Source organism: Hyperoodon ampullatus (assembly GCF_949752795.1).
Source record: "Hyperoodon ampullatus genome assembly, chromosome: 11".
Classification (NCBI taxonomy): Eukaryota; Metazoa; Chordata; class Mammalia; order Artiodactyla; family Ziphiidae; genus Hyperoodon; species Hyperoodon ampullatus.
The window spans coordinates 67,237,858-67,264,742 of record NC_136924.1 but is presented as its reverse complement, the minus strand read 5'-3'; the positions used below and the strand labels follow the sequence as shown (position 1 = coordinate 67,264,742).

Genomic DNA, 26,885 nt, shown 5'->3' with positions numbered 1-26,885 from the left:
ATCTGCAGTGGAGAACTGGTAGGTAAATGAGCTGCATGGTGGAGGCCAGACAAGCTCTGTAGAGAGCCCATTGGTCATCCCACCACTGAGGACCAAAACTCTCCTTAAGAGGCGAACATGAAGCTCGAGGAAAGCTCAGTGGAATCAGCAAGCTGTTGAGAGCAACTGCTTAATGCATAACCCATTTGTGTCCTCTTCATAAGATCTTCCAGCTGATGATCAAGCTACATTTCAACAGATAAAGGTTTTCTTCCTTTTGCAGGTAGAAATAGAAAGTGAAAGAAAGGCTATCTAGATTTTTCTCCTGCCCTTTAGCACAAGAATAAAAGCCAGTTTTGAGACTGGCTGAAAGAAACTACTGAAGGAAAACTCACACATACAAACATTCCCCCCAGCAGGGCATGAAGAGGGAAATTGGGAAGTTCTTTGCAACTTACTTTCTTTTTACAGTTTCTGTTCTAACAAGCTAGTGTGTGCATGCTTGAGTATTAATAACACCCAGAGAACTGGAAGGTTGGGTGGGGGGTTGTCACAGGCACCCTGAAGGCCCTCAGAACAGGAGGAAGGAAGAGGGGTTAACAGCCTAGATACAAAGTCTTTTCTAAACAGCTCACAATGAAAAGTTGGGAAAACTTCACACTTTAAAACCGCAATATTTATTTTGCCACAAGAACCCACTGTATCGATGATCGCAAGACATCCCTATTCTAGCACCCATTGTAAAATGTCCAATTCCCATTTTTATGGACCGTTGCTCATCTCTGAACCCATCTCTTCATTTTCAATGGACAGCTGAGGCTCTCTTGGAGCCATCCGGCTGGAACCCTTCTGCCACCATGAAGAGGTGAATGTGGATACACAGTTGCTGAAAGATGTCACCGTTTCTTAGTACTACTGTTTCCACCGCTGGACTTGCTGAAGCTCCTGCTCATGTAAGGAAAGTGCACGGTTGGGGTTCTTTCTGTAGGACCATATAATCCCAAATTCCTGGCAGTGGCTGACTTCCGCAGTGGCTTGATGCTGGGAAAGGGGCTAAAGATGGGAGTTTTCGGGTGGCTGCCTTGGGGAGACTTGCCAGGGGCCTTGTTTCCTCCGGGTGCATCTGGCGGCTCCGGGAGGTGCTGCTGGCAGGGCAGGTGCACCTTGGGATCAGTTTCAGCAGCAGCAGCCCTTGGGTTCAGTTCCAAGGCTTCTAACTTCACCTGGACCACAGACACATTGGCATCAGCATCCCCAAAGAGCGGCTCTGGAGATTGCCCTTCGATGGTCCTCCCAGGGCCGCCGTCGGAGCTGCCACCTTCCCTTTGAGCTGCCCCCGCACAATCGGAGGAAAATGCCTGCACTGCCCCCAGACTGTGAGTCTTGCAGCCCTCATTCTGCTCGTCTATCAGCCCGACGGTGTCCCCACAGCCCAGCTGACTCTTGGTCCTCGCCGTGTTCTTTTTGTGGACCCGGATGTGAGTTCGCCATGGAGAATTGAGCTTGGTCCTAAGGTCTTCATAGGGCACAGGAGATATTTTGCCTCCTGTGTGACCAGGGATGTGGATGACAGCATTCTTGGCAGCTCTGTTTGACATTTTCATCTTCTTTCCTAAAAGAAGGTGGTTTATAACTGGAGAGTTGTTTACCTGAGATGGGAGAATGCTGGTCACTGGCCCTTTGTCTGAAAGAAATGTTGAAAGGTCGTGTGAAAGGTACCACAGAGAAAGACAGCCATCACAGAACAGGAGTCACACACAGGTTGTCCCCGGACCCTGCCCACATATTTCCCAGGTCTTGGCAGAGTCATGTAACTGAAGGCAGCAGAAACTGAATTCGATCCTATAGCCTGGGGTACGGATTCCCTCCTCTTCAAAGAGGAGGAGACAAGGGGCTGAGGATACAGAAAGAAACAGACTCTGACCCCTTGTTACTAATTAGAGCCCAGCCTCCCTAGTGTTTTTTACAGAGAGCCTTGTGTCTGAGAAGCAACCTCGGAGGTCTTGTATCTAGGAAATCTTTGAAGATTTTTTTTTTAAATAATAGGTCAGACACTATGACCATATAGATTACCAGCTGTCAGCTTCTGAGAGGTAGAAAAACAACACACTGCATATTATTGAGAGACAGCAGAATGAGAAGTGATAAGAAGGTGGTAAAAATGCAGTGACATCATAGCTATCCAGTGCCTGGCCCTAGTTCCACTCCTGTGTCCTCAATTGACTTTGAAAGCAAATTGAAAACAGGAAAGCACCGAAAGCTGTGTTCTCCTGGAAGGCACTGTTAACAGTATTACTGTCTCATCCTGTGGCTATGACCAAGCCCCTGTTTTCCAATGAAGCTTCAACATTCATGGCCCCAGGGACGACAGCTGCAGGCAGAAGTATCAAGAGAAGACCCCACCGTCTTTGTGTGAACAGCCTTCCTCCTGATATCTAGGTCACGTGGTTGAACTCCCGCCTGTGCTTCTCGACTGCTCCTATCTATCTACCTCTGGTCACAGTCCAATCTTCACTGAAATTTTGACACCTGTTTCCTCTTCACTCTATGTCCTCTTACCTACCACGGTTACTTTACTGCCTCGGTGACTGGCCCAACCTCCACCTGCCCAGTTCCATCCTAAACCTCATCACTCGGATCTGCCTCATGTGAAAAGTATTTAACTCTCATATTCCTCTCTTTGACTCTTCCAGCTCTCAGACTCTCGATGTAACTATACCTGGTACTAAACCATAAAGATTTCCATTCCTTGATCCCTCAATCTTCTCATAACCTCTCACTGTCTCCTCAGCTCACTTACACCCCTACCCTGCTAGATGCACGGTGGATCCCTGGACCACACCTCACCAATAACCACACATCCAGGCATCCCTATGGCTTTATCACACATGCCTGGCAAAACTCCACTCTAGATCCACAATTCACATTCTCCTTTCCAAAATAGGAGGTGCTAATCGCTGCTGGGGGGTGGGGATGCGGATGGGGAGAAATCACACAGCCATGTGGATTGATATCCCTTAAATTCATAACTTCCTATTTCTGTTAGGTCCACAATGCCGCTGAACAAACTTTCTTTCCCTCTCCCATTGCTTCCAATGGCCGATCCAAATCTTCATTATTTTCTTTAAGCTCCCACCCAGCCTTCAACTTACTCCCAAGCAAACAACTTTTCCTCCTATTTCTTCATAAAAACAGAAGCTATCAGGACTGAAAATCCTTAACTTCCTGTCCTCCCTAACCTAGGAAGCTGGTACCTCAACCACCATCCTTACCACCTTCCTTTAAATCTCAGAAGCTGAGGACTTTTGCCTCTGGCTCAAATTCAATCTCTCCGCCTGTGCTGCTGGTCCTATCCTACACCATCTCCTCTAAAACCCCGCTACTCAAAGTGCAATCTCCATCCAGCAGCAGTGGCATCGCCTGGAGGCTTATTGGAAATGCATAATCTCAGTCCCACCCACAGCTACTGAAGCAGATTCCTCATTTTGACACATCCCCAAGTGATGCGTATTCGCACTAAAGTTTGAGAAACAATGCTCTCAAACTTTGCCCTTAAGCAGCAATCTCTCCCTAAAAATAACCACATAAACCCTGATCTAGAGTAGGGGTCAGCAAACTTTTCCTGTAAAGGACCAGACTATAAATATTTTAGCCGCTGTGGTGCAAAAGCAGTCATAGACAATATGTAGACAAATGGGCATGCCTGTGTTTCAATAAAACTTTATTTATAAAAACAGGCAGTGAGCAGAATTTGACCTATAGACCATAGTTTGCTGACCCCTGACTAGAGTACAGACACTGGGCTGATTTAGTACCCAATGACAATTGTTCACCATTCCACCTAAAGCTTCTGAAAGTGGTTGGAAAAGAACTACATAAAGAATCAAGGGCTTCCCTGGTGGCGCAAGGGCTTCCCTGGTGGCGCAGTGGTTGAGAGTCTGCCTGACAATGCGGGGGACACGGGTTCGTGCCCCGGTCCGGAAGGATCCCACATGTCACGGGGCGGATAGGTCCGTGAGCCATGGCCGCTGAGCCTGCACGTCCGGAGGCTGTGCTCCGCAGCGGGAGAGGCCACAACAGTGAGAGGCCCACGTACCGGAAAAAAAAAAAAAAGAAGAATCAGAACATGGGGGTTTTAGCCCTGGCCTGATCACTCACTACAGTTATATAATCCTAGACAGTTGCTAAGCCTTCCTGAATTACCATTTCCTCATTTTTTAAAAGGATATAAGAATATCTGTCCTTGCCTTGCTCATAGATTTAAGGACAAATGAGGATATGTATGTGCCAATGTTTTGAAAATTAAAGTGTTATAGTTGTTAGTTCCTTTTGTGATTGCTTTTTTAATGATTCAGGATAAAGTAAGAATCTTTAAGAAGTTGCCTACTGCTCCCCAACAAGTGAAAGGTAAATTCAGTTTTTATGCAAGATCAGTCACATGCTCACAAGCCTCTTAAAAACATGTCAAATTTATATCTTGGTTAATCCTGGATCGGCATCACTTTCATTAGGATTTCATTTAAAATAAGACAAACCAATTCCCAAATCAGCATATATTAAACAACAAATCAGATTGTTCATTGGGATTTTGGGAATTTAAAGGAAAAAAGAAGCTTGACAATCCTTGGAAAAGAGCATTTCCAACTGCAGTACAATTGTGTTCTTCTCAGCAGACTCCCAAGACACTGCTAACCCACAGTTAGCAGGCACAGTAACGGCTTTTTCCTTTTCCTCTGATCACAACATCTGTTATATTACTACCTAAATGACTGGTAGTAATATTATTTACCAGTATACAGATGACTAAATTCTACTTCCAAATGCCTGATATTTAGGAGGCAATAGCTCCAAAATGTCTCAAATCCAAGGAATGCATGGCTTTGCAACATTCTAATCATTTGTAAAGTCTTCTCCACAAGCATACAGAGTAAAGAAGTATTGAATACCATCAACTGCCTGGTCCTTGGGACCTTTCTCTTATTTAGAGCCTGATAAGATAAAATAAAAAGTGAGAAGATAAAGATGTTATTGTCTCCTGCCAGCTGTGTTGGTGAATGCTGAGCCAGAGTGAGCAGTAATTCTCAGGCCATCCTGGGAATACTCAGTCTTCCTTTCACAAGTTGACACGGAGCTGAAATTGACTCAAACAAAGAAGTACATTACCTGCCCTGATATACACCTGATGAACCTGCTGCTGCTGCTTCTTTTTAATCCGAGAATATTGCTGCTTCAGCGCGTTGATATCTGTGGTCATGCGTTCCATCATCATACTGTTAAAAGCTGCGTGGTATTCACTTCGGCAGGAATTGATCGCTCCTGGACTCAGCTCTGCAATGTTATTGGATCTCAGATTCTGGTCCCCATTTGGTTCTATATTCCAAGGAATAGAGACAAGGAGACACTATCACAGGAGGAGAACGGGACTAACTGGGAATTGCTTACACTATATAACCTCGGGTAGTATCTTAACCTCCAGGAAATTCTGAACCACAAAAAACATGTACACTAGAATTTGTCCAGTACTTGTTTTTATTTGGTCCTGAAAATATTTCTGCATTTTCTTATTAGGCTAACTGTGAGTCTGAAATGAGCTGTGTGGGTTCATTGTTTGATTTTATTACCCCTTTGTTCATTATATGGACATAAGATCCGCTGTTTCCAGATAAAAATCACTGCCATTTTCTAAAATTCCCTTAGAAAAATATAACTCTAGCTGTCTAAAGTCAGGGTACAGATTTCCATATAACTACATGAGGATTTACAAGGTTCCATATAACTAACTGCATGAGGACTCACAACTATAAACTTGTAAATTTTACACTGTAGGGTTTAGTCAGTCATTAAAAGTGAGCTTTTCTTAAGTTAAAAACTGCAAGACATTCTATAAGATTATCAAGACTTTAGATCATGGTATCACTAGAAATGGAATGTTTTTATGCATTTAACAAGTATTTCCTGACTGTCTACTATGTGTGTTATGTCTGATGTGGTTTCTGCTCCTGTTAACACCAACAACTAGTAGATTTATCCCTTAAATAAATTTGAGATTACCTCCAAGAAACAGAAATAAGTACTGTGTGAAAATACACTCACATGCCACACAGGTAAACAGGGGATAAAATGAGGCTTTTCTAATACGATATGTAAAACTTGCCTGGGGACAAGCTTAAAAAAAAAGATTATAGGGGATTTCAAGTATCCTAACATCTGCTGAAAGTGTTATTCAGATAAAGACTGAACATCTGGTAAACTTTCTTTTTTATTGAAAATACTTCTCTAAGGAGAAGAAAATTAAAAGAGGACATCTAATCTAACTAAAGTAAAACCAATAAGAAAGACTAAGGATGAAATTTAGGAGAAAATGACCATGTCATCCCAGAGCCTATAATTGCACAGAAAGAATAACAGGGGGGAAAAATGGAACATAGACCCAGATGACAGAAAGCAGATTCAAAAACGTTAGAGTTAAAATACTTATTGATCGCATGGCCAGAAACCAAAAGCTAAAATTCAGGCAACTAAAGAGGAGATAGAAACCATTACAAAACCAATAGAACTCTTGTTGAGTTCAGATTTTTTTAAGTCATTTAAAAAGATGACAGGGGAGTGCATACCAAGAACACACACACAAAATGACATGAATCAAACATTAAGCAAGTTAAAACTCAAAACGAGCTAAGGCTTGCAGAACATACTCAAAACTACCACGACCAAAACAACAACAACAAAACAAACAAACAAACAAAAAGGAAGCCTTCTAAGCAAGAGGAACAAAAACAAGAAAATAGCCCCATGACTTTGAGAACACAGTATAAAGCTAGCAGATGGCAAAGAGAATGCAGAGGTGCCTGACATCTTTTGTTTCTGTCCTCTTTCAGCAAGGAGAATGGTCTTCAAACTAGAATAAATGTCATAAAGGAAGAGCTGCCACCAAAGATAGGAAAGATCACAGTGGGGGAACCGCGAACTGCTTCAAAAGAGTTCATTACACGAATAATGTCCAATCTATTTTCTGCAAGAAAAAAACAAACATAGCACGACATTCAATTCAGAGCACCACTTTTTAAGAGGGATACTATCAAACTTCAGGACATTTAGAGGTGAATTTATAGAACATTAAAAGTTCCGGAAGACATATCTTTGAGAAATTCTGAATTTGGACCATGAAGCCACTTTTGGGGGACGTGATGACTGTCCTCAAGATTCAAAGGAGACATCTAGCAAAAGAGGGAGCAGACTTGTTCTGTTTTGTTCTGAAGAGAAGAACTATTAATAGAACTAGTAAGTGGAGTTTATCTCTTCAAAACTAGAAACCCTGGGCTAAGCAGAGGAATTAGCAGAATGTCTTATGAGATAATGAGTTTCTGGTCACTGAAATTCAAGTAGAGGTACCATAATATTTTGGCTTTAGAGAGTATTTCTATAGTGGAAAAGAAGCCAGTCTATAATGAATTCAATTTAACTCAAACAGAATGTAGTAAGCCTCTGTTATATGCCAGGCTTGGTGCTAAGGAACTGAGCACACAAAGTTAAATCAGACGAGTGGGAGGCAAAACGAATCATAAAGAAAAAGAAATATGTATTATGCGTGTAACACATAACAGAGAGAGCCTCCTAAATGATAAAGTAACAGAGAAGTTACTTTTAATAAAGACCTTTAATAGTGGTAATCAGTTCAGGAAACAACAGACATTTATAGGACACAATAATACTACCCTTGCTATAGTGAACCAACACATTGTGAGTATCTAATAGATGCCACCTCTTTACCTTTAACTTGCTTTTGGTACTTCTGCAGTTCAGGTGCCAGGAGCCCACTAAAAGGTCCGAGACACCCCACTGCATTAGCAATAGCATCTTCATCATCTGGGTCATTCTCTTCATCGCTGTCTCTGACCTTACCACGTCGTCTTGGAAAACATAAAAGAAAAAGGAATATTTTTTCAAAAAGTGGTATTATTTTTAAATAAGTAATATAGCCACATGACTTAAATGATATATATAAATTATATAAATTATTATAATTTCTATAACATATTTATATTATATTTATATAATTATATATTATACTTATATAATTTATACATATATATATATATATATAAAGTCCATCTCCCATCCCTGGCCAACTTCTACCCTGTTCTTACCCCACTTAATCCCCACAGGTGACCACTGTTACTAGTTTCTGATGTATTCTTCAGCTTCCTTATCAGTTAAATAAGCAAATATGACTATACAGTCTTATTTTTCTCCTCTTTTTCATAAGTATTAGCATGCTATATATAAGTACACTCTTCTGCACCTTGCTTTTATTCACCTAAAAAAAAACTCTCCATATTCACACAGAGCTTCCTCCTCATCCTTTTCTTAATGGCTGCACTGTACTGTATGTATACATTATTGTTTGTATGTATGTACTGTATTGTATGTATGTAGCCCATGTTATGGAACCAGGCTGCTAAATGATGCACACTCAAGTGGTTTCCAATATTAAACTATTATAAACAACACTGCAATAAGTAACCTTATACATACTGTGTTTTGCATGTGTACAAATATATTTGTTGGATAATTCAGAAAGGTAGAATTGCTGGGTCAAAGGATATATGCAATAGTAATTTGGGAAAATACGGTCAAATTGCCTGCCCCAAATCCCATGGTAATTAACCTCTCATGAGCAAAGTGTAAGACTGCCTGTTTCCCTATAGCCTTATCAACAGAGAGCACATCAACCTTTTGAATTTTTGTCAACCTGATAGGTGAAAAAAATAGAATCTCAATCTTGCTTTAAGCTGCATTTCTCTAAGTCCAAGTGAAGTTGCCTTTTATGTAAACTGCCTATTCCCATACTTTCATCATTTTTCAGATGGTGGTCATTTTCTTATTGACTTCTAAGAACTTTATATATGAGAGGAATCAGTTACAAATATTTTTTCACAAATATTTTTGTGTCTGCTTATGGAGGTTTTCTTTTGCTCTATTTTGGTTTTAGTTATGCAGAAAATTATTTTTAAAGTACTTAATTTTTTTTCCTTTATTGTTTTTTTTGAGCAGTTATTAAGGCCTTCCCAATTCCAAAGAACTAAAGACATCCTTCCACATTTTCTTCTGCTTATTATTTCAGTTTTTTCCATTTAACTGTCTCATCTCCATGGAGTTTATCCTGATGTATGGTGTAAAGTATGACTCTAACTTTATTTCTTTCCAGATTCTCATTGGCCCAGCACCATTTACTAAATAGTATATCTTTTCAGTGTTGATTTACGTTTTCATATATTAAATTCCTGTGTGTGTGTGTGTGTGTGTGTGTGTGTGTGTATTTGTCAATTTCTGGTCTCCACAGTATTTTAAACTAGCTCATCTGTCTACACTTTTTTGATCCTACCCTTTTTTAATTACTGAGATTTTTAATATTTGATATTTTTAAATAAGTCGTGGGGTTGCTAAATATCCCTTCAGTTTATGTTCCAACCTTCTTTGGAAAGTACACTTTCAAAAATCTCCCTCTTGAATTTAAATCAAAACCTTTGGGAAAGAGATATTCAGAGTTTAAGCACCAAACTACTTCAAATGTATTTCTGGGGTTTAACAAATATTAATAACAAATTAAGGTATTAAGTCTTCCATCATGAAAACAAGAAGGAAAAAAAGGACCTTACCCAGAAACTGAGGTGGGCTTAATTGTGGCTGGGAATGGTGTAATGTTGTAGGTGTACTTTTCCCTCAGCTCTGCCAACTGTGGAAAAGGGAATGGAGCCATAGAATACACAGTCTGGAAAACAAGAACAAAAATGCCAAGTCTGAAATGGTGGCCTTAAACAATTCTTATCAATCCTGCAAAGACATTAAAGTTCTATGATTTGGGTGTGAGGAGATAGATACTGCTCCTTACACAGCAGGTGGAGAGAATATACTTCAATATCATTTTAGAGAAAGACAAAAGCATACTGATAAAACAACAGTTAGTCCCCAAATCAACCCAGCTGGGACTGGGCACTCCAACTGGTGAACATGGGTGGGCAAATGGGGACAGTCTGACGTTCTCTTGCTCATTTGATAGATGGGTTAATTCAGAAATTCACAGCTCCCTATTACTTCTTTCACAGTGAACCCATCAATCTTCTTCACGTGTACCACTCATTTTTCAAAGCTTTGCTTGATGATCGTTATAGGCATTAAATGTCAGCCTTCCGGATACAGTTGTGTCCAGGGGACAATCTTGTAATCGCCTGCAAGCTTTCTCCAAAGATACCGCCTTTTCAAATGTCTGTGAATCAGTTCTAGGTGAAAATTGTTAACTGTTATTTTGAAAGAAAAAAAAGGAAGAAAGAAAAAAAGTGACAGGGTGTAAAGCACAGGCTGTTAAAAATCTATAAATAAAAATGGGAAAAGCACCTGTGCTTCCTCCAGGATTTTAAGATTATATATCATTCTACCAGCAGGAGGAAAATCACCTTGTTTGTTCTGTTAATTTTATGAAAATTTAACTGCTCCAAACATATTTCTTCAATCTTTCAGGTTCTTATTCACCAGAAAATGTATATGAATCACATTAACTTTCATTTCTTCCAGGAAGCCATTCAAATGTCCTGATAACACTTTTCTAGGACAATACTTTGAAGTGGTATTTTTCATTTCAACAGTACTGTTTTCCTGAAGGCTTAGGAGATGTCTAATATCTGCACAGGTAGGAAAAGGAGGGCTCTGAAAGGGGCTTCCTAGCATTGCAGCCTCACCCCACAGCTCAGAGCCACCACCGGACAGAATTTCGATTCTAAACAGTCTGTACATCTGACTGTTGCCAAACTTCTGTGGTATCTGCTTATACCTTAGTGTAACATCTCAAGAGTCCAAACAAGGAAGTGTTGACTAAAATTCCTTCCCTTTGATTCCCCATTGCTTATTATGCAAAGTTACACAGTTTATTGGGACCATAAAAGTCATCTCCAAGTCGTATTATCTCACACATACTTGATTACAGACAGTCTCTGACTTACAATGGTTCAACTTAAATGATTTTTCCACTTTACGAAGGTGCGAAAGTGATACATATTCAGTAGAAACCCTTCTTCGAATTTAGAATTTGGAACTTTTCCTGGGTTTACGATACGCCATAGGTCCTCTCTCGTGATGCTGGGCAAGGCAGCTCCCCATCAGCCACGTGATCACAAGGGGAAACAACCAATACATTTACAACCATTCTGGACCCAGACAACCGTTCTGTTTTTCACTTGCAGTTCAGTATGCAATAAATTATATGAGTTATTCAACTCTTCATTATAAAGTAGGCTTCGTGTCAGATGATTTTGCCCAACTGTAGGCTAATGTAAGTGTTCTGGGCATGTTTAATTAAGGCAGGCCAGGCTGAGCTGTGATGTTTGGGTGGTTAGGTGTATTAAATGCATTTTCAACTTACGAAGGGTTTATCTGGATGTAACCCCATCGTAAGTCCAGGAAGATCTGTGTACCCAAAAGGCTGAGAAGCAGTACAAATTTACTAACAGTGAACTGTTCCCCAACGGGAAGAAGCAGAAGGCACCCTGTGGTTCCCACTAGTCTGGAGTGTGAGACGAAGCTGGTTCCCAACCTCTCCAGGCCTCCTTTTTCTCATCTGGAAAAATGAAGGCATGAAACTCAGGATGCTGGTTACCTCTGAGAAGAGAGGGGGTGGTGGGATCAGACAGAAGGGTATGAGGGTGTTCACCTGTGTTGTTAATGTTTTATTTAAGCTGGGTCGTAGGTGTGTAAGTTTTATTATTTTAATACATTCTGTATGCCTGAAATACTTCATATAATTTCATTAATAACATGGTCAGAGTACACTCTCACATTTTTTTTTCTTTGCGGTACGCGGGCCTCTCACTGTCGTGGTCCCTCCCGTCGCGGAGCACAGGCTCCGGACGCGCAGGCTCAGCGGCCATGGCTCACGGGCCCAGCCGCTCCGCGGCATGTGGGATCTTCCCGGACCGGGGCACGAACCCGTGTCCCCTGCATCGGCAGGCGGACTCCCAACCACTGCGCCACCAGGGAAGCCCCTACATGGTCAGAGTACACTCTCACATTTTTTGATCCCACAAAGTTTACCAGCAGCTCATCCCCCGAGAAGCTGCTTTACTGCCAGTATGGAATTCTTCCCTCCTTGCTCCTGTGACCTGTCTTAACTCCACATACCCTTTTGAGGGAAACGGAGAGATGTGAAAACCTCAGCACCCCAACTGTAAGTCCAGAGCACGGCACCTCTGCTTGGGCCTCAGTACAGCAGCATCAGTCTCTGACACATCAAATGTTGGTCCCACTGCTGGGCCAAAAGTCAGCCTGTCCCTCACTCATGAGACATTTCCTCCTTAACAATTTAGAAATCTGGTTCAGATTTCAAGAAACCCATACCATGCAATGAATAGCATGGTGACTATAGTTAATGATACTATATTGCGTATTTGAAAGTTGCTAAGAGAGTAGATCTTAAAAGTTCTCATCACAAGAAAAAAAATTTGTAACTGTGTGTGGTGATGGGTGTTGACGGGACTTATTGTGATCATTTCACAATATATACAAATATCGAATCATTATGTTGTATACCTGAAACTAAAGTAATGTTATATGCCAATCATATCTCAATAAAAGAGAAACCCACACCATCTGGATTCAAATTTAAAAGATGAAATTATTTTTTTTTTTTTTGCTTTATAACAAATTTAATCAGTTATACATATACATGTGTTCCCATATCACCTCCCTTTTGCGTCTCCCTCCCACCCTCCCTATCCCACCCCTCCAGGCGGTCACAAAGCACCGAGCTGATCTCCCTGTGCTATGCGGCTGCTTCCCACTAGCTATCTACCTTACGTTTGGTAGTGTATATATGTCCATGCCGCTCTTTCACTTTGTCACAGCTTACCCTTCCCCCTCCCCATATCCTCAAGTCCATTCTCTAGTAGGTCTGTGTCTTTATTCCTGTCTTACCCCTATGTTCTTCATGACATTTTTTTTTCTTAAATTCCATATATATGTGTCAGCATACAGTATTTGTCTTTCTCTTTCTGACTTACTTCACTCTGTATGACAGACTCTAGGTCCATCCACCTCATTACAAATAGCTCAGTTTCATTTCTTTTTATGGCTGAGTAATATTCCATTGTATATATGTGCCACATCTTCTTTACCCATTCATCCGATGATGGACACTTAGGTTGTTTCCATCTCCGGGCTATTGTAAATAGGGCTGCTATGAACATTTTGGTACATGTCTCTTTTTGAATTATGGTTTTCTCAGGGTATATGCCCAGTAGTGGGATTGCTGGGTCATATGGTAGTTCTATTTGTAGTTTTTTAAGGAACCTCCATACTGTTCTCCATAGTGGCTGTACCAATTCACATTCCCACCAGCAGTGCAAGAGTGTTCCCTTTTTTCCACACCCTCTCCAGCATTTATTGTTTCTAGATTTTTTGATGATGGCCATTCTGACTGGTGTGAGATGATATCTCATTGTAGTTTTGATTTGCATTTCTCTAATGAGTAAAGATGTTGAGCATAAAAGATGAAATTATTAATGCTAGGAACTTCAAAATTCTCTACAAACAAAGTAAGATGTCTCATTGGAGACAATTAGTGGGATGTCTAGCTGAAGACTCATTTGTTTTATTTTTGCCAGTTTTATTAAAAGTTATCAGAAAACTCCTTTGTCCAGCCTCATGAAGGAAGTGTATAAGAAAAGAAAGGGCTAATAAGGACCTACTGTATAGCATGGGAAGCTCTACTCAATACTCTGTAATGGCTTATATGGGAAAAGAATCTAAAAAAGAGTGGATATATGTATATGTATAACAGATTCACTTTGCTGTACACCTGAAACGAACACAACTGTACTCCAATAAGTATTAAAAGAAAAAAAAGAAAGAAAGGGAAGTTCATCTTGCCCCTACTCTGTCCCATCCTGCTCCAGGGTAAATAGTCTGGGGTCTTACCAAGCTCCTTCGAGGGCGACTCAGCTAACAACACTGGACCAAAAAGAATACTGGCTCCATTGAGCTGCATCCTCTATTCCTGGTCTTCCTTTCTCTATAATTTACTTTTAGTTAGCCCTTCAAAGCATACATCGGTGTTCCTGAAACAAATGTGCTTATAGTACTTTGCATATATTCACTCACTTATTTAAAGGTCTCACATGTTGGCAGGCATGTTTATCCCATGAAGGTACACCACACACACCACCACAGTCCTCAGGATACCTGAGAAGCTGTAGATTTCCAACTGTGTAAATCAGAGATTTACAACAGATTTCAAGAAGGGAATTTTACTAATCATCTTAGAGCCAAAGTATAGTACATGAATAGGGTCTTAGGGTTAGAAAGAAATTTAAACATAATTAGTTCAACCTCCCTCCTAGGCTGCAGTTCCCTCTAAAGCATCTCCAACAGATGGTTATAAAGGCACTGCTTAAACACTTGCAGTTACAAGCACACACAATTCTGCAAGGCAGACCGTTTCATTTTTGATAGCACTAATTAATCAAACAGTAACCTTCTACTGGACAAGCATTCACATCCATGTAATTTCTACTTCATCACTGATAGAAAAAAGGGAACAGTCCAAGGGCAGGTCCTGCCTCATGGCACATGAAAGCTCCCCACAGGTAACAGTAAATTACTGACAACCACTTTGGGCTAGGTTTTCCTAAGCACCTAAAACCCATCTAGTAAACAGCATCTAACTAACTTTTCTCTATATTACTCTTAAAGAATTCATGAGAGACTTTGTCAAAAGTCTTACTGAAATCCATACATACTCTTTCATCAGCATTCTCCCAATATCTTTTTCTGACATTATTGTTTTTTTTTAATGGCCATTACTAGTAAAATAAAAGAGTGATGCAATTTGCAGGGGGAAAGAACCCAGTAGATTATTTCGCGTATGGCACCTAGAACTGAAAAAAATATGGAAGACCAAACAGGGAGAACGTTTCCATCTCTTCAGCTCGAAAATAAAGATCTGTATGCAATCCAAATTTTTCATCTGGAGTCATTTCAGGTTTGCTGACAGACTTAAAGTCTACCATAATTGGATCACAGCCATTGAATTAATTTTTTTTAAGAGTACAGAAAAGAGAGTGCTTGAAATGACATTCAGCATTTCTCTCCTTAATACTCTACGATGTCAAGGAAAACCAACAAGTCTATTTACTGCCCAAACTACGAACACACATTTAAATAGACATTTATATTTAGGCACTGCTGAAGAGGAACTATATTTCTCTTTTTCGTTATTGACATGCTTTAAAAGAAACATGAAAACATAAATTGTACAAAATTAGGCTCAATTCATCTTCACCAGATGTTTCCCTTGGCAGGAGAAATGCTGCTAAAATGGAATTCTAATCAATCAAGCCACAGCCTACATTTTTCCTTCCAGGATTCTCTGAAAGCAGAGTAAAGAAGGGGTGCTCTTTTCTCTTAATACTTAAGACTGGAAATTCCTGAAGGACAAAGATGGAGTACCTCAACATATCTATCATTCCTTCTGGCAATGTTTAAACTTTAGGTGAGATAAAACGTTGCTCATTCTTCTAAAAGGGATTTCAGCTTTTAGAAAGTCATGTTTTCAATAAGGTGGAAGCCCTGTGTTGGGTGGTGAGGAGAAGCACTTGGCCAGGTGTCGAGCTTGGGCCCTAGTTCTGGGTCTGCCACTAGACAACCTAAGAATATGGCAAGATGCTCACTCTCCATGTCTTAGTTTCTTCTCTGTAAAATGACAGAATTAGGTTAGTGGATCGTTAAGCTTCTTTCAAACCAGTGTTTGTCTAAGTGTTAGCTCAAAGCCACTTGCATCAGAACCACCCACAGGCCAAATATCTGCCTTTTAATACACTCTTGACATGCTGCTTATACACAGTCAAGTTTGAAAACCACTGCCTCGAGTTCTAACGTTCTATAATTCTGTGTATGCACTGAGCAACCAGGTGGATTCTTAGCACTACATTAGATGTTATGCGGATACAGAGTAATATAAGGCCCTTATCATTAAGGAACTTGCTAGATAAGATTAACATATTTGAAAAAATACCAAACAATCCAAAATAATTTGTAATGAACATTAAGTCAATTGCGACAATCTTAAGTACTGAATGGGTAGGGAAGAGGTATCGTCAATGAGGGCTGAGACAACAGAGCCTGAGGGGAGGGGAGAACAGACTGAGTAGGATCGGGTAGACAGAAAGGATGTGCCCAGATAGGGTGTCAGAGGGAACCACAAGCCCTGTCATGGGGATGAGCAAGGCCCACAGAGGACTGGGTGGGGACAGGGCTATGGCCAGTGCAATAGGTCCCGGCTGTGGAGTAGTGGGGAGCGCCTCTGGATAGGTAACAAATGGGGCAACCACAGAATACCTCCAATGCGACCAGTGTGAAGACAAATCCACCTGCCTCCCCCGTGAACTTTTCCTCCTCTTCCTAAGCCAGAAACCTGGGGGCTGTCCTTGGCTCTCCCTGTCTTTCTCCCTCACCCCATGTCCACTTCCCACGGCCAAGTCCTGTCAACTTCATCTTCTAAGTACTGCCTCTGTTCCATTCTTGCGTTGACCCTTCACTGCCTCCCCATGGTGACCCCTTCAAGTCCACCCTTCACAGAGCTGCCCCTGTAGTCGACATCAGATGCAATTGAGACCATTTCCCTCTTCTCCCTAAAACCTCTCCAGCCCACAGCTCTTCTTCTTCCCTTTCCAAAGGTCCCACAGAGGCCCAAGAACTCCAGCAAGCACAACCTCACAACCATTGACCTCCAGGATCAAGTCCACACTCCTTACCATGGGTTGTGGTCTCCCACGAGCCATCCCTGTATACCAAACTCCTGTAGCTTCCTTCCCACACCATAAAGGTTTTCATTGCCAATGCCATGGCTCATGCTGTTCCCTCAGCCATGAACTGCCTCTCCGCTCTGCACCACTGCCTCAAACATATACACCCACACACCCCACACGTGCATGCACCCATACACACACACACACACACACACACACACACACACACACACACACACACACAGCCCGACCTACTCCTATCCATCATTAAAGGTAAAACCAGGGCTTCCCTGGTGGCGCAGTGGTTGAGGGTCCGCCTGCCAATGCAGGGGACGCAGGTTCGGGCCCCGGTCCGGGAAGATCCCACATGCCGCGGAGCGGTTGGGCCCGTGAGCCATGGACGCTGAGCCTGTGCTCCACAACGGGAGAGCCCACAACAGTGACAGGCCCGCGTACCGCAAAAAAAAAAAAAAAAAGCGGGAGGAGACTGCAGAAAACTCATGTTATAGAGCCAAATGGAAGAGAGCATGTTAACAAATCCGCTCTCTTCTATACTCACTGCCAATTTTAATGATTTGGCGAATGTAATCTTGAGATACAGCAACATACCAGAAAAATGACAAAACCCTTCAAGTCTTCCATTTTGAAATTTATGATTCATATGTAATAACATGAGTCGCAAATGTGGGCAAAACAAATAAACCAAAATGCTGATTAGAATAATCTCCTTTTTATCCTCAATAATCCCTTCCCAGAAATACTTATTTCTCCCCACAAGTCTCCCTTTACAGCTAAGAATCAGATTCAGAACAAATACCTGGTGATTTGGGTGGTGAGGGAGGAGGTGTTCTGGTGGTTTTTTGGTTTGTTTTTGTATTGCACGTTATGATTTTTAAGCAACACAGTTGGAACGAAAGCCGTAACAAATATCCATTTCTTCCTTCCTCTTGTGACACAGTTAGATCCTTAACAAATTATATATAGACTCTTGGTCATTTGAAAAACTACATCTGAGGGCTGGGCAAATATATTTCCCAAGACCGCTGCTCTGGCACTGCTTGTTCCCATGGTACCAGGGTCCCCCGAGCTGCCCACTCACCTGCATGAGTTCATGGCTTTCCAGAAGATCATTCTCCAGCATCTCCTGGGTAAGGCGCCCCATGGTGCTATAGAATTCATCTGCTGTTTCACAACATTCTATCTGCCTAGATAAAGGACAGAAAAAGGAACTGTTTAGGACACCCATGCTATCAGGTACATGCTGCAGGCACAAGACGACATGTTTTCTCTTGCCATCAAATCGACCAAGTTAGCAACCAACAAAAATCAAAATCCTATGATACACTCACAGGACAGCCTGTTTTAGGCAGAGAAAAGATTTAAAAAAATTCGAAGGGCGATATAAAGGTACTTATTCTAGGATGAGTTCCCATCTTTGCTATGCTGCTCCCCTGACTCACAGCCCCACCTGTGGCATCTTTATTGTTTCCATGTGACACATTCTACACATCAGAATACCCATCACTGATCAGAAATTATAACCAGGAAATTGGGTGCCCAAGTACAATTATTCCCTAGAGGGAATCTGTTTCTCTGGATCTGCAAACTGCAGTGGCATTGACAGACTGAAACCAAACCACAGGAGAAGTGAAAGATGAAATATACAAAAACTTTATCTGCATATTTCATCAGTCCACAGGATATTTTCACAGGTAGTCTTTTCAGCCCTTCTCAGGACACTGCTGCTAGTTGGAAATTACATCCTGTTTCTTGTGTTTGGTTAGACATGTAAATAAAGAATCTGTCAGGGCTTCCCTGGTGGCGCAGTGGTTGAGAGTCCGCCTGCCGATGCAGGGGACACGGGTTCGTGCCCCGGTCCGGGAAGATCCCACATGCTGCAGAGCAGCTGGGCCCGTGAGCCATGGCCGCTGAGCCTGCGCGTCCGGAGCCTGTGCTCTGCAATGGGAGAGGCCACAACAGTGAGAGGCCCACATGCCACAAAAAAAAAAAAAAAAAAAAAAAAAAGAATCTGTCACCTCCCGTCCTGTGAGACAGGTGAGACTTTAATCCTTCTTCTAGAGGGGGAAGGAATAACCCAAAGCAAAGAGACCTGTGTATTTGTTTTATCTATTATGACAGTCTTTGTATAGCAGGATAACTCTATTTGCCCACCAATCATAAGACATGCTCTTTGGCATACACTAAGGTTAGGGGATTTCCGTAGAGCCATCCAAAAACAATATGATGATGGGAAAATTCCATGCTCTGGAGTGCTGTTCAAATCCCACTGCCACAATCATGTAAATAAATAAATGAAATAAATGGCTGATGTGTTAATGAAAAATACCGAGTAGCATGTGGGCATAAATAAAGTGGTTAAGTTTATCCTGTGAGTGGCAGGAAGAGTGAGGAAGAGAAGTACTACCTAAGATGAGTTTTGAAAAATGTTCTGCAGGTTGACAAGGTGGAAAAAGCATCCCAAAGATGTGGATACAGGAGACAGAAGGCACTACTGGGGGAAATGCATGTAGGTCCCCACCACCAGCATGGGAGCGGCTGCACAGCTGGGGGCGCCAGGGAGAGATGAGGGCAGAGAGGTGCAGAGAGCAGATTGCAATGGCCTCCCCTGCCTGCTGAGCCCCCTCAGGACAAGAGTTACTGAAAGGCCTTTAATATGGAGTGTGGGAACAGACATGCCCTTGGCAAGGTTGCCCGGGAGGTGGCATGGTGAGTTCGGGGTACGATGGGGAGGCCAGGGAGGACAGTGCCAGGCATGAGGCAACGAGGGAGGGAACCAAGACAGTGAGATCAGAAAAGAAAGGACATGTGAAAGAGATGCCAGTGGGGCTAAGTAGATGGTCTACAGCTTACACATTCCAAAAGTACCGCTGGTATGAGCAAAGGAGGAAATTTCACGTTGCAGAAGCAGGGTGATGGGAAGGGTCCCATGAATAACCACACACAAGGCACATATGTTACTCAGGTACACGTAAGCTGGAGATCACCTGCATACTGTTTACGATTTTTCCAATGGAAAATTTGTGGACAAGATTACAGGCCCTGGAGTCTGACTGATTACAGTCAGAAAGATCCAGGATTAAGTCCCAGCACCACTACTCATTAGCTGTGGGACAATGAACTAGTTAATTAGCCTTCCTGGGGTAGTTTTCTCACTTGAACAGACAGGGAGAATAATCCTACCTACTTCACAGGGTTGTGGGGAGAATCGAATGAGATGATGTGTGTAAACTTCCAAACACAATGACGGCACGGCAGGTACTTGATGTTGTATACATGTTGGTTCCCTTTCCTTTTGTTTTAACAAGCTGCACGCTCAAAACATGTATAATTATAATAAGCAAAGACTATGAAACATTTAAAATTCTACCAGTCTGATTCATAGATCCCTGAACTTCATAAACAGGAGCCATTTATAAGCAATAGATTCACATTATTAAAAGCACAGATTATAGAGCCAAGGTACCTAGGTTGAAAATCAGGCCTTTCCACTTACTAACTCAGTGATTTGGGGCAATTTACTTAACTTCTCTGTGCCTCAGTGCCCACATCTATAAAATGGGGATGATAACAGTACCTACCTCATAGGATGATGGTGAGGACTAAATGAGTTAATTTTACATCTAGAGTGCTTAGAACCATGCCTGTCCACTGCAAGCACTCCATGAATATTGGATTTTAAGTGTAGCTATTATTATTTCAACAGTGTGCCATCCTTGGGAGGACCATATGAATAAAATCTGATCCTACAGATAATGGATAGATGGGAATAAAAATGAGAACCACCTCTTCTCCTCCTGCCCCATAATTAAGAACTAACAAAAAGGGGACCATAACTGACTCAGCATACAGTAAAGTGCTTTAGCATTTTAATCCCATAAGCTAATTACTCAGTAACTATCACACCAGTTAGAGTGTGATAGTGTTTGATAGAGAAATTATCAAAGCTCAAAGAGTTTACGAGGTGTAGAGTGGGTTGGAAATATGTGACTGCAGAAAGAGGTAGACATCGGAAGAAAGTAATCAGATAAGTAAATAGCACAACAAACCCCGCACAGATGAATTTATTTGCCTAGCTGAAAAGCTATGTACAATAAAACAAAGGCAAAGGAGATAGCTATATGATATTTAAAAATACTTCCACACAACAATGATTTTTTTTAATCCCTGAATTGAGAGTCAGTGGATCTTTCTTACAAAAAGTAAAAAATACTGCAAGTCTCCGAGGAAACAACTTGTCTTAGATAAAAAGGCTACTGAAAAAGTTTTTGATCCGTGTCATCTATGGGTACCCACTCAAGCCATTTACAGCTCTAGGAAAGAAACATTAAAAACTTCTCTGCATCTTCAAGTGGCACATAGATACAATGGAATATTACTCAGCCATAAAAAGAAATGAAATTGAGTTATTTGTAGTGAGGTGGACGGACCTAGAGTCTGTCATACGAGTGAAGTAAGTCAGAAAGAGAAACACAAATACCGTATGCTAACGCATATATATGGAAACTTAAAAAAAAATGGTACTGATGAACCTAGTGGCAGGGCAGGAATAAAGACGTAGACATAGAGAATGGACTTGAGGACATGGTGGGGGGAGGGGGAAGCTGGGACAAAGTGAGAGTAGCATCGACATATATACACTACCAAATGTAAAATAGACAGCTAGTGGGAAGCAGCAGCATAGCACAGGGAGATCAGCTCAGTGCTTTGTGACCACAAAGAGGGGTGGGATAGGGAGGGTGGGAGGGAGGCTCAAGAGGGAGGGGATATGGGGATGTATGTATGCATATGGCTGATTCACTTTGTTGTACAACAGAAGCTAACACAGCATTGTGAAGCAATTATGCTCCAATAAAGATTTGTTTTAGAAATCCTCTGCATCTTCAGTTAACTACAACGTCATCCTGATGTCTCTTCCATTACCCCAAAGGCCGAATTTTAATGTAACAGTCATAATATATTAGAGATAGGTGAAAATACCCTAGTTTTTCCAGCTCTGCTACTAGACAAGAATGTAAGTAAAATCTGTTTAGTAGTAATAGATTTCAACATAGAATTAACTCTTTTTTTTTTTTTTTTTTTTTTGCGGTACGCAGGCCTCCCACTGCCGTGACCTCTCCGGACGCAGAGCACAGGCTCCAGACGCGCAGGCCCAGCAGCCATGGCTCATGGGCCCAGCTGCTCCGTGGCACGTGGGATCTTCCCGGAGCAGGGCATGAACCCGTGTCCCCTGCATTGGCAGGCGGACATCGGCAGGCGGACTCTCAACCACTGCGCCACCAGGGAAGTCCCTAGAATTAACTCTTGATGAAATGAAATAAGTTCTACTGTTGACTAGATACCAAGCACCATGCTAGATACCCTTATACATATTATCTCATTTAATTTTATCACAGCTCACAAAATAAATTATAAAGATTCAAACATAAGCCAAATTGCAGTCTTAACCAACAAACCCACCCAGTCCTCTCCAGATCTGCCTGTTCCTCTTCCACCTACCTCCCTTTCCCTCTCCCCAACCAGTGTCAGGAAAGATGCCGACAGCTCAGACCAGGCAGGACACCAGCACTGAGGAGGAGGAGACCTACAGGCCTGCAACAGCTTGGCTCCTTCAGTAAAATGGATTCTCTCTGCCCCCAACATTCACAGAAGAGCCAGCTGAGTTCAGAAGGCAGAAGCAATTGCACCGAGTTCACAACTTTCTCTCCTCCTCAAACCTAAATACCAATCCTTTGTTAGAGCACAAAAATGGTGTAAGGCCCTCAACACCACAGAAAAGAACAGCAGTGGGAAATCACTTACTCTCCCAGTTTTGCCCAGATAGCCAGCGACACCCTTAGGATGATTTCCGAACCTTCAAAGAAGACTGAATCCCAAATCTTTAAAACCGTATGGTTAGGGAGGCACGTAGCGAAGAGAGTCAGAAACCACTGCATCGTGAAGACATTCGTAAGTGGGGGCTCATATCCACCTGAAATAAAACAAACACTCTACATCTCTCCAGAATCAACAACTTGTAAGATATAAAAATACCCTCTTTCAGTCTCCCATGTCCACCCAAAAATGTTATTTCCTGACTGATTTCTTTTTTTTTTTTTTTCCTTTTTTTTTTTTTTTTGCGGTACGTGGGCCTCTCATTGTTGTGGCCTCTCCCGTTGCGGAACACAGGCTCCGGACGCACAGGCCCAGCGGCCATGGCTCATGGGCCCAGCCGCTCCGCGGCATGTGGGATCTTCCCGGACCAGGGCACGAACCGGCGTCCCCTGCATCAGCAGGTGGACTCCCAAGCACTGCGCCACCAGGGAAGCCCTGACTGATTTCTTTATATCTCTAAATTCTGGTTCCTTCCTCCTTTTGTCCTTCCTTTTTTTATTTTTTTGGAAGAACATAGGTGTGTTTAATAAAAATCTCAATAATATGAACTTCACAGATTCTTTGTGATATTTCAGAAATCTTAACCTAAAATTTAATTTGGCTCTACCTATTGTGGGTGCTGAATATTAAGGAGGATGTTTTCCTCACCGAAAACAGGATAAAAAGAAAGGATTTTAACCTCTCAAAAGTAAAAGCTGATTTTCAAAACCTCCTAAAGCCTACCTTTATTCAAATGCTGCCAATAAAAAGAAAATTGCTCATTAGCAGTTACTTGTCTACTTTGTAATTTATACATAGTTCTCAGACCACAATGGAATTAAACCAGAAATCAGTAACAGAAATAAAGCTGGAAAATCCCAAAATACTCAGAGATCAAGCAAAGTGAAATTTTACAATATTTTTAACTAAACTATACCCAGTTTTAAAGACCCTGGATCCAGCTCACTTTGAAGTTTCTGGATTTACTAAAAAAAGAGTCCCCTCCAACTTCCTGTGATCACATAAGCGTGTATTTTAATGAAATATAAAAATTTAGATATTTGGACTAATCCTCCCTCCAAATTACAGTCAGAAGGTGCATTTACCCAAGTACAAGCAAAACAAGATCTGTTCTCCTGCACTCATTTTCTTGCTTCTTACCTATGAACAAAGGAAAATCTTTGTTCAGAGATTAGAATCTGAGGTCACCACTTAAGCAAGTACAGGGCATTTGGGGGAAACGTGGAGCCCAGTAAAAGTGTGTCTGACTCCGGGACAGAAAAGTTTGGTCTCTCTGGAAGCTTTATGAAATCCCCATCGGTTCACAAGTATACTGCACAGCCAAATTAAGTAAGATTGCTCAAACGACTTAGAAGAAAATGCTTAGAGATGTTCAGGTGTCACTAAAATTTCCAGTGTATTTTATTTGTTTGTTTGTTTGTTTGTTTGTTTCATGGTACGCGGGCCTCTCATCGCTGTGGCGTCTCCCGCTGCGGAGCACAGGCTCCGGACGCACAGGCTCAGCGGCCATGGCTTACGGGCCCAGCTGCTCTGCGGCATGTGGGATCTTCCCGGACCGGGGCACGAACCCGTGTCCCCTGCATCGGCAGGCGGACTCTCAACCACTGCGCCACCAGGGAAGCCCACCAGTGTATTTTAATCATAGATAGGGTCCTCAAAATCCTTTCGTATTTTCCCAGATTTAAATGCATGGATCAGGAACTGGCAAGCATCTAAAGGAAACATAGCAAACTTCTGACTATTCTATTTCTGGTATCCTGAGCACAGCCAGGGAAGTGCAAGCAGTGGGTATAATGACAGCTATGAGCTCAGGTACTTGGGAAGCTGGACGAAGCCGGCTAGATGGAGGAGACTCAGAGCTGCTTGCAGAGCTGTCTCCATCACCACCCCACTCAGCCCAGTCCATTCCTGCAGGGCTCAGGTTCTAAACAGAGGTCCAGAAGAGCCCTTCTCCAGCAAGAACAGGCCCATTCATCTCAAGTAAATCTAAATACCCTTCGCATGAATGAATAAAAAGAGCTCAGTCCAAAGGACTGCTTTTATCTCCTACAACTTTATGAAAATACATATTCCACTCTCCATAACATCAATGGTTGAGGCAAAACCACAGTCTGTGCTAAGTTGTACCTGTAGCTCAGTTTTACAGAACTCCTATAGTTCTGGTGCCAACTTAAAGCAGTTTAACTAGATGGCAAGACACGGATACCCTTCTTTACCTAGAGTACAATATATACTTGGTGATCTGGCACTGGTGAAGTATTAGGTTCTTGTCTGAGTTCCTAACCATAACCAGTTAGAAGTTCAACATTTGGCCCTCTGTTTTTTGTTCTTGGTTTTGTTTTTAGTTTTGTTTTTGTTCTCTAGAAATCTATTCCATTGCACTAAACTCTCACCAATAGAAGTATCTGAAAACACATATTTCCATTCAAGGTTTAGGCTCTTATGTACAGTGGAACCAGAGAAGTAAACTATTTTCAAAGGTAAAATAGCATTGAATCATCACTACCTCCACTTTCTTTGTTTGCAGTTTTCTGAAGAGTATCCAGGTGCTGAGATAATTCAGGGAGCTTCAGTCTCAAGAGGTCTCGGAAGACGGCCATATCCACAGACAGTGCCCGGAGATTGTTGACAAAATAGCTTTCAGGAAGTACCTTGTCAATAAGGTAAATCATAATCTGAAGAAAAAGATAAAGAATAAGATTGCTTCATACAGGCCGCGGGGCAACCAAGCCCGTGCGCCACAAAAACTGAGCCTGCGCTCTAGAGCCTGTGAGCCACAGCTACTGAAGCCCACGTGCCACAACTACTGAAGCCTGTGCGCCTAGAGCCTATGCTCCTCAACAAGAGAAGCCATCGCATTGAGAAGCCCGTGAACCACAACGAAGAGTAGCCCCTGCTAGCCACAACTAGAGAAAGCCTGCATGCAGCAATGAAGACCCAATGCAGCCAAAAAAAAAACAAATAAATAAACAAAATAAATCTATTAAAAAAAAAAGATTGCTTCATAAAAACCGGTATATTAACATATCCTAAATAGAACATATTCAAACAGATAAAATGCAGTTAGCCAAAGCACACTGTCCTTTACATATGTCAGAACCAAATGCTCTGGATTTTCAAGGCTCCTCTCCCCCTGGGTAAGGAGAGGGCGGCATAATTTTCTAAGTACCTCAGACCCCACATCTGCCAATGTCTAAAATTTCTAGCTGGGCCGCTAGACCTGAGTTCATCCTATAAGTAGTTGTGATGATAAATACACCCCTCAGCCTCCCTCTGAGAAGCCACGGAGCACATGCTTTCTCAGCAGCAGGCAGGAATCTCAATGTCGGCTCCCTGATAGCAGCACAGTGTTACAACCTTAACCTGAAAACCAAGAGCTGGCCTGTCATGAAACATCACAACTGCAGCCCGTCTCAAGATTCACTGACCATCAACCTGGGTTATTCGGACAACTGATGTTGGCTTTTTGTCCACTTCCTCTCCTGGGAGAGTGCAACAAGGTGTTGTTTAAGCAAATGGTACTTTTAAATTGGGATTTCTTTCATGAGATTGTCTCATGCTCTTCAAATTACTATTTTCATTCTGACTTTTCTATCTGATTTTTCTATATCTTTTCTAAGATGTCAAGAACCACCAGAATGACCCAGCAAAACACACGTCAGTTCTATATGTCAGCTTGCATGCTCTGTTTATGCCCTCCTCCTTAGAAGATCTTCTCTTTCCCTAGAGCACAGAAAAAGCAAAATTAAGAGCAAAATCACAGGACTTCCCTGGTGGTGCAGTGGTTAAGAATCCGCCTGCCAATGCAGGGGACACAGGTTCAAACCCTGGTCCGGTAAGATCCCACATGACACAGAGCGACTAAGCCCATGCGCCACAACTACTGAGCCTGTGCTCTAGAGCTCGCGAGCCACAACTACTGAGCCCACGTGCCACAACTGCTGAAGACCGCCACCTAGAGCCCGTGCTCCGCCACAAGAGAAGCCACTGCAATGAGAAGCCTGCGCACCACAACAAGGAGTAGCCCCCGCTCACCACAACTAGAGAAAGCCCGCGCGCAGCAACAAAGACCCAATGCAGCCAAAAATAAATAAATTAATTAAAAAAATAAAAGAACAAAATCATAGTGGGTCCTATACGTTGGTGGAGAAGTAGCTGTCTCATATTTTGATTTTCAGCATATCACAAAACACTATTTTCCAAAAAAAAAAAATTATCTCC

General features: G+C 42.1%; 1 protein-coding gene across 3 annotated transcripts in view; it reads right to left on the bottom strand.

Moving 5' to 3' along the window:
• Positions 1-671: 671 nt before the first annotated feature.
• TBC1D30 (TBC1 domain family member 30) overlaps positions 672-26,885 on the bottom strand; it is a gene marked incomplete at its 5' end in the record, with an annotated part of 82,873 nt that continues 56,659 nt past the window's right edge. For 2 of the 3 annotated variants that reach the window (XM_079715311.1, XM_079715312.1), the window contains 7 exons: positions 672-1,663; positions 5,143-5,349; positions 7,750-7,889; positions 9,639-9,751; positions 17,872-17,977; positions 22,593-22,761; positions 25,171-25,339. In XM_079715311.1, coding sequence (XP_079571437.1) covers positions 876-1,663; positions 5,143-5,349; positions 7,750-7,889; positions 9,639-9,751; positions 17,872-17,977; positions 22,593-22,761; positions 25,171-25,339 — 1,692 coding nt within the window. In that variant the 3' untranslated portion in view covers positions 672-875. The remainder of the gene's footprint in view (positions 1,664-5,142; positions 5,350-7,749; positions 7,890-9,638; positions 9,752-17,871; positions 17,978-22,592; positions 22,762-25,170; positions 25,340-26,885) is intronic. The other variant, XM_079715313.1, reaches the window with a different exon arrangement.